The following is a 9,199-nucleotide window of genomic DNA, read 5'->3' on the forward strand; positions in this document are numbered from 1 at the left end:
CCCTCCGAATCAGACGGATCCCCAAATTTTTTACTTTCAGAGTGCACTCTTGTCATAACTTCAAACAAATAACTTTCAAAATAAAAAAAAATTGAGAAAAACAAATTTTGAGTCTAAGAACGCCATTTCCGACCATCTAAAGGCGGCCATAATCATAATTTTCTTACCTCAGCCCCAACCATGGTGGGACTGAGGTAGTAGGCCTATAGACCCTCCATCTCTGAAAGTCCCTCTCCGAGCACCCTCTATTTCAAATTCCTGGATCCGCCACTGTGATCGCTTCTGAAATTAGTACTAATTGGCCTACCTACTTTACTTTTGCCATTACTCAAGAATAAATCCTTACAAGATTCAAGATACTTTCGACGAATATAACGTGGAATCCAACATTACTGTTTTTGTTTGGTGGAAATCCATTATTGACATTCTATGTGTAGAGTTTCTTATTATTGGTTACATTATTTCGTCATACCAGTCAACATCCCTCACCTGTTCATTATTCTTGTTCATCTCTTTCCTTCATAATTTGAGTTCTTTTCTGATCTGTCGTTGTGGGTTAACATTATAATATCATTTAAACGTGAAGCAAGCAAGAAATTTAATAATATAAATCAGGATAGCCGTTAACACTGTTAAATTATATATATATATATATATATATATATATATAAATCAAAGAAAGGTAAATACCTTTCTTTGATGATTTATATATAATTTAACAGTGTTAACGGCTATCTTGATATATAATATTAACATAGGCTATGCAACACATTTAAAACCAAAATATATGCAATTTATTCTGCCTTCGATTTGACAAATTCTACAATTTGATAAACCTTCAGGTCTCATGCAGGAAAGATCAATTAAGAAAAACATACAAAACATACAAGAAAAAAAAAAGAAAACAAAAACAAATTCTAAAATCATAAAATATCCATTTAGTCAAAGTCTTAAATTATTTTTAAGCTTGAGTGTTAAATGTGCTTGATCAACAATCATTTCTGAACTTTAATCATGATGCCATGATGTATGTATATGTATATATATATATATATATAAATTTATATATAGGGCCTATATATATGTATATGTATATCCTATATATATATATATATATATATATATATATATATATGTATATTATATATATATATGCCTATATTTATATCACTCCTTTTTCAATAGACTTTTTTTATTGTTCACTGCTACTTACACGAAAATAATGTTATTTCTGCCATTTTATTGTTAGTCAATGACAGCAATTGTGATTACCTTTAAATGTTTAATTATATTGTTCCAATCCATAAAGTTTTTTCTGTCTTTTATGTACTATGTTTACACTGCTACTAAATAACTTCATAATTATTGCCAATTCTATCTGTTTATTCGAAAATAATCTTAGTCTATAACGATTTGTGATTTTAATGCATCTACATATAACTGTATTGTTAGTGGATTGTTTATATTATAATAATTTGATAATGGATAAAATAAGATAAGCATTATATACAACAATCATGGTTAATGTCTTCTTTTATTGCACCAGATTTTATTTGTACGGTAAATTTCAAAATGAAATAATTGTTGAATAAACTGTTAATATCCTGAAATCAATCATAATTATCTTCACTTTGAATTTACTGTTCATCGATACGTAAAATGTAAAGTATATTCACGCTTACTATAAATATGGGTTGATATCACTCCGATTTTCACGCTTTTTATAAAACAATCTGACAATTTATACTGTCTAGTAGGCCTAGGACCTTATGTTGTATTATGTTCAGACGCTAGAGCAAATTGATGGTGATTCTAATCTCATTAATATATTTATTATTGCAGGTTATCGATAGAGATTTAAAAACACGTAAGTGTTATTTGTTTTCTCAGGGAACAGTAAAATTACAATTTAACAGTTCCCTTTTTTCTCTTATTATACCGACTGCGTTTATATTATTAATGTGCGTAGTACACAGACCTACTGCTGTAGTATTATTGGTAACTATAGAGAGCTAGCTACGCGACGAAGCATTGCTGTGGTGTGTGTGTATCCATAAGGTAGTTCTGGCATCTGTTTTTCCCCAACAAAACATGGACTCGTCCATTATAACACCTACGGTAAATTAAAGTCTGGCTAAGAAATCATGAATCGGAAAAAGAATATAAGGCCTATTGTTAGTTTTATAGGAATTTTATTCAGTCGTACTATCGGTATTTTTGAAAATTTGATCTGTGGATATTCATAAACGTTTTATATAGATACGAGGGTTTAACTAAAGGGTATCATTTTGCATGAGCGGAAATATAACGAAAAGCACGCTAGTGTACCAAGGCAATTCAACAAATTGTTGAATACCAAAGATTCTCTACAAGTCTTTGAAATTATACTCTTACTAATACTAACAGTTATTTACGAATACGACAGTGTCCGATGTCCCCGACGAAAAAATTGGGCGTGGTCGGGCGTCGCTCAAAGTCTCTCGAAAGTGTTACAGGGGGCGATGCCCCTAATAATGTGACAATTTCTCACATTTTTTCTCCCCGACGAATTGTGGTTTTTCTTCTCGACGGGGGAGGAAGGGGGAAGCTCTCCTCGACGGGGGCCCTGGCTCCCAGCTCCCCCTCCACTGGCGCCACCCTGGTAATACGATAATCGTTATTGAAATTTACATAACATATGGACAATTCACCTAATTAAATTAATACGGGATTGCAAAAGCCAAAGATGAGAATAAGCCCGTGTTAATTCCGGAATGATATCGGGTGTATTTCTATTTAGCAATACTCTATATCATGAATTGAGTTTTTAAATATTATTATTTACAATTATTATTTGCATTATTTGAGAATCCTTAGGAATAAAAAATAATATATATACATAACAATATTCAGCTATAAACTAATACACTCAAAAATTATTTTGTAATCGCTACCGGTACATATTATTTAATTCATCCCAGTGTACCATATGAGTTAACGGGCGTTGTATTTATAATCGAATCAAAAGTGTATTAATTTTTCATCATCTCTGTTAACAGACACCCTCTATGTCGCAGTAGTATTTTTCGAGATGCTTACAATAACTCACTAGTGTATCAATAATTAGTGAACTTGGCGTTACTCGAGTATTCGCACTTAAAATTAATTTCGTTGCAAAACAATCGTAGAATAATGAACTTTCTAAACTTAGTTATAATTTTTGCATTAAATGATAACAATAAATATACAGGTCTGGGTCATGTATTTGAAAGCTTCTTGTTCAGTGTTGTTTAGTTTTATTTGTTTGAGCCGTCCAAACTATCAAATTTCATTTGACAAAAGCAAGTGGCATGCTTAAATATTGTCATGATGACATCACATCATGACCATATATAGGCACACCATGACTATATATGGGAATGCAACAGTTTTTTTGTCGAAGAAAATTTGATAGTGTGGACCGAGCTTTTTTATGTTACACAGCACTTCACTTCTCACCAAAGACCTTATAAACACAAGATTTACGCAATTCACGCGTAACAAATAGAAGCGTCGATTTGGCACAGAAAAGTAATCAGTTTTGGGAGAGGGCGTCCTAGTCGTTGCAATGGATCTGAGATAGGGTGTTCGCGTTACGCCATAAGTTCAAGCCCCATTCCCGGCAAAATTTCAGTTTTAAAGAAAAATCTAATTTTTGTATAATGTTATAAAGATTTATAAATATAATACGGAATTGCTAGTTTAACGGAATTTAGACATTCCTAAGAATGAAAAAAATGTAAAATAAGACTGAAATTTGATTTTTTGTGTTCCACACAAACAATAAATGCGGATGAATTTTTCATTTTGATTTTGCGTTAGGTCGTGAGAAGAAATATCGTAGGTGCCGAAAACATAGCCTATCCAGCGCTGCTAGGCTAGGCCCAGCCTTACCTCGATTTAGGTTCTGTTATCACACATAAAAACGGCCGACATGATAATTTCCGTTGCTAGTATTGACACTTGTGAAATATAATATTTCATAGGAATTATTTCAAATTTGTTAAAAAACTGATTCTGACTGAGACTGACTGAGATTTTGACACTTAAACAAACATATCTCAGCCTAACCGAACGACCGCATTGTGCGAGATGCGAAGTACAAAAACTAATCTCATTAGAGAGGGCGCACTTTATTGACTGTATAAAAGTATACATAAAAGCGAGAGTATTCCAGTGGATGCGATCTACAACCTCTGAATTTACCTAGTAACGATGAATTCGTCCAGAAAATGGTAATATTTTATGAGAAATAGTCTGTATTTCTCATTTTTTTATTCTTTTGCGTAAAACTAAAATTCATGCCAATATTTTTCCATGATTTATAATATTTGGAGTAATGCAAATGCATATTTTCTAAAAAAAAAGTCAATTTTTAGTGAAATTTTGCCGGGAATAGGGCTTTCATTACCAAGTACGTTAATTAAGTTCCTTATGTTCTAAAGAGAGGGCGCATTGTGAATCGGACGCTTCTAATTGTTACGCGTAAACGTAAAGTCGCGCATCGTACGCTATGGTCAGAGCGGTCAAGGTTCAAAAGTTTTCAATTTTGCAAGAGGGCGCCGTTCATGCGTTATTACAGAATTTGCACGTGTAAATCGCATACCATTATATACCATGTATAGACTTTAGAAACAGTTTATTGGAGAAAAGGGATTTCTCCAATAAAGTGTTACTAAAGTCTTTACATTGTATTCGATTCCTATATTCTTTTATTATCTTACCGACACACACGTGCATCCTCACAATGTATATATATATATATATATATAATTATATATAAACTTTGATATAGACCTATACATTATGTTATCTTTATTTCATACTCAAGAATAGTTATAATTTTGTTTGAAAAAAATCCATTATAACTATATTTATCAACTATATTTAAAAAATAATAAATTTGTATTTAGTTGAACTCTTTACATTGAGTAGTAATTTTCTTAATTTTATTATAAAAAAAACCATACTCTTCTGTTTTTAATTAATCCACCCTTTAAACGTTTAAATGTATATATACGACGAAGTAATTAGCATTTTTTCTCTGAAATAATAATAATAACGTGCTTAATTTCAGATGGCATATATTTTCTGTCACGTGAATATGATTATGAAGATGCAGTCGAATCATGCAGTAATCATTTAGGATCCATTGCTTCTTACGAGCAGCTGTACAACGCGTTTCAACCAACTCTGGAGAACTGCAAAGATGGCTGGCTTATCAGTGGAGAGATTGCATTTACCGAACTAACAGACGCATGCACATTAAAACCACCAGAACAGCGCAGCAATGTATTTCCCTGTAAAAGTTATGAGAGTGGAGTTTATTGTCAGAAGGAATACAATCCTTCAGCACTCGACTATTTACCTAAAGAACAACGGATCATTCGACTGACGAACAGTAACCTGAAGAAGTTAAATGCAGAAGATGCTGAGATATGTTGTAGTACTGAATTCAACGGTCAGCTTGCAACACCTCTTCACGTTTACAATAACACATTGTCACTAGGAGTTAATCTTTGCGAAACAGGGTGGCTTTCAGGTTGGTTGGTGGGAAATCCATGTAATGGGCATGCACCACCTGACTTCTGGCTTTATCCGGCGGGTAATGAAGTAAACTTCAAGATAGCAACGAACGAATATTCTGCATTTTGTTTTGTTCCTCTCACGAATCAGACCTTGACATACACTGACCCTTTCCCCTCTCATCGTGTCGTGCATGGAGAGGGAGAAAGTCGTTATTCTTTAAGTTACGATGAAGCTGATGATTTGTGCACAAATCGAGGCGGTAGAATGGCAACGAGAGCGGAAGTAGAGTACGCCTGGCAGTCAGGATATGACCGTTGTCAGGCTGGCTGGGTCACAAGTGGGGAAGTTATTTACCCACTAATAGAACCAGAGGGCTTTTGCAGCGGCAATACTCCAGGCATCACAAGCTGGGGTTTTAAGGATATGAGTACTTACAGTTCCTCTGTCTTTTGTTATCTATAAATGGCGCTGCACAGTCGCAACATGCTTGGTAGTTTGTTAGCAGATTTCCAGCTACCATTTGAGATGGATGATGACGGCATGAATGTACGACCACAGTTGACTCAATCTAGACTTTTTCCTTTGGTGTGGGTAAACATCTTGCATCCTAAAATTTATATCTCACATTACTAATATTAGATTTCAGAGATATCATTATCAAAAAGTAAATAACTGCAAGAGGTCTGACTGTGGGGGTTTCATTGAAACGCAATCCTATTTCAAAAAGTACTGTTACGAAGGGGCGTGTCCTTAAAGAACTCTATTCTAATAGGGCCGCCCTTATCTCGTTGGCAGCACTTTTGTTTCACCTGAGACAGAAGTAACGTTCCATTGCCTGCATAACAAAATCTGGGCAGTCGGATCTATTGCAGTTATACACTCTTTGCCATTATCAGACTAGTTTGCTTTAGAAATCTAGCCTTTAAGCGAAGACGGTAATCTCTCCTTTCGGAGATAGAAGAAAACAAGAATAAGCTCACACACAATGTACTTTTGGGCTATCGTAACTGTATTTCATTAACTGGACAGGACACTAAACAAGGCACTCGTACACCGCATCGGCCTTTCTGACTCAGTGTGGTGTGGTGCAGACATCTGCCCACGTAGTCAAATCGGCGATCTTGCTACAGACGACAGTGAATTCAAGCATGGCTACAAATCTCAATCCTTGCCCTTTAAAGCAAATTGTTTGAGTTTTTTTTTCAGACGAGTATAATGTATATAAAATCTAATTTAAATTAAAAATGCTTTAGAAACTATTTTTCAGTTCGTAGTAAACTTTTTTACATTATTTAAATATTGTAAATTGCAGTGATTCCTTATTATAACAATGCTTTATTGCAACTGCTATCATCATCATCATCATCATCGGCAGCCCAGTCGCGAAAGACCATGCATCAGACACCCGTGGAGAGGGATAAAATTAGAATTATTAAAAACATTTTTTATTGTAATTTGTTTCACTGTGTGTTTACCATAATTTACCAAGAAATCCAGCACAAAATTACAACAGCAATAATAACAATAACAAAACCAACGAAAACAATAATAGTAAAACGTTAAAAAGCAAAAAAAAGAGATAAATAAGGATTCGGATTGATTAGATGGACTAAAGTCTTTGACATCATTAGGTGTGGTTGTGAAGTGCTATATTCATTCTATTTTATTATGTGTTTCACGCAAAATCGGATATACTGTATTTACAAATGCAAGTTCTATGCATTATAGAAATTTTGAAAGTATGTATACACACAGGCACGCGCAAACCTCACGCACAAACCCGCCCCCACTCCCAACACACACACGAAAACCCAAAATATAAACCCAAAAAATGCAAACCTGTTTAAAACGTTGGATATCCAAGTCACAATCAGAACGACAAGCAAGCATGTCGCTGGTATTCAGTACGAGAGGCGCACCAACCTAACGTCTGGGCAGGACCCGTTGCCAGAGCGCTGAGTCCAGTTATAGAAAAAAAAAATACTTGGGTGTATTAGTGGGATTATTGATTGAGAATTTTATTCAGGTAAGATATTGGGCTATTTTTTACTCCTTAAGTCTTGAAGGCGACTGTTTCAAACTTTGTTGGACTACGAGCTCATTGATAACGTGTTTGTTGACTTTTGGAATCAGTGGTCGAACCTTTCATTAAAACATAATTAGAGAGGATTTGCGGTCGAAGCGGGTCCGGCCCAAGCGCCGTCAATGCACCCTCATAAGTGTTGTGCTCTCCTGACAAAATAATGCGATATACATGCTTCTGAACCCTCTCAAGTCGATCAATATTGGCCCCGAAGAGACCACCGTTCCAAACAGGTGTGGCATACTCACGCTTTGGTCGAATATAACCTACATAAATAGACGGAAGTTTATCTTCGTTAAAGCCACTCTCCCGGCTTTTCATGTATAAGCATCTTTCTCTTTGCATTTATTTGAATGTGGTCAACATGACCATTTGAAATAATCTTGAATCACCTTGCCAAGGAATTTAACTTTGTTGACAATCAGAAGCATGGTGTGCGAGATGTGAACCGTCCATGTCTGGTAAACCTCTACGACAAAAACACGTCCGCAAGATCTGGCACTTGGGAGGGATTAAGATTTAATTTATTAGTCACTGACTCAAGTGATTGCATCAAGGCAGATGTGAATGGAACTCGGAGAATCAAACCTTTTATTCCTCAAAGTGTCAGATCATCAACATATTTCCAGACAGATGTTCAAATTTGTAGCACGAGAGGGACTTTCAATGAATACAGGACGTATGACACAGAGAAAATTTTGTGATAGGAGCAAGGAAAGTTCCTTGTGGGACACCAAAAAAACCAAGTGTTTCCCACTTGGAGTAGTGATTATATATTTGCATCGTTATTTTAAATTATTTGAGATAAAGACGACGACCCACTGCTAAATAGATATTTACCATCACTTAATATCAGAAGCAGAAAAATCTGGTAACATCAGTACACCTGCGGTAACTGAATTTACCGAAGCTTTAGATGTTACTGATCATCGTGTGTCTATCAATTTTTAATTGCCGTATTGTTGTAAATTAATGCGAAGCTTAATTGCATTATTAATTATTGGAACCTCTTTCCTCAGCAATTTTTGACGAATATAGGGGCGATAGAAATAGGCCTCAATTTATTCATTTGTGCCCTTGTCTATGGATTATTATGGACATTTGTTGCAAATAATTTTTTATTGATAAATTATTAACGTGGTTTGTTTGAAATGTACATTTTTGTCCTTGTGAGCTTTGTAGTTTCTTTGTTTTTACTAAGAAACTACAAACTACAAATTTTATCTTACCGGAATAACAATTCTGTAACATATTATAACTGTCAAGAAATTATTAACTTTCAAGACTGCTGAGCAAATTAAAGAAGAACTGATTAACATGAAGAATAATAAAATTGTTTTCCTTTATATTCTCATTACCATAAGTGTGTTTCTTTTCCATTGTCCTTACACTATGGAAGAAGACATGTGTTTGAAATTTGTGATTTAATGAATTATATTGCTACATATATTATCAAATTAAATTAAATCACTAATTTCAAACACGACCTGTCTTGTTTGAAATTAGTGATTTAATGAATTATATTGCTTCATGTTATGTCTACAACTCAAAACTGTAATGTAATGCTGT

At 34.4% G+C, this 9,199-nt stretch overlaps 1 protein-coding gene across 3 annotated transcripts in view; it reads left to right on the forward strand.

The window, feature by feature from the left end:
• The window catches only part of LOC117121545 (aggrecan core protein-like), a 19,657-nt gene extending 10,679 nt beyond the window's left edge, over nt 1-8,978 (forward strand). For 2 of the 3 annotated variants that reach the window (XM_033266776.1, XM_033266774.1), the window contains 2 exons: nt 1,843-1,867; nt 5,096-8,978. In XM_033266776.1, coding sequence (XP_033122667.1) covers nt 1,843-1,867; nt 5,096-6,009 — 939 coding nt within the window. In that variant the 3' untranslated portion in view covers nt 6,010-8,978. The remainder of the gene's footprint in view (nt 1-1,842; nt 1,868-5,095) is intronic. The other variant, XM_033266775.1, reaches the window with a different exon arrangement.
• The last annotated feature ends 221 nt before the right edge of the window (nt 8,979-9,199 follow it).

The sequence above is a fragment of the Anneissia japonica genome, unplaced genomic scaffold, assembly GCF_011630105.1.
Source record: "Anneissia japonica isolate Jap-2015-1 unplaced genomic scaffold, ASM1163010v1 scaffold287921_len548085_cov176, whole genome shotgun sequence".
Taxonomy (NCBI): domain Eukaryota; kingdom Metazoa; phylum Echinodermata; class Crinoidea; order Comatulida; family Comatulidae; genus Anneissia; species Anneissia japonica.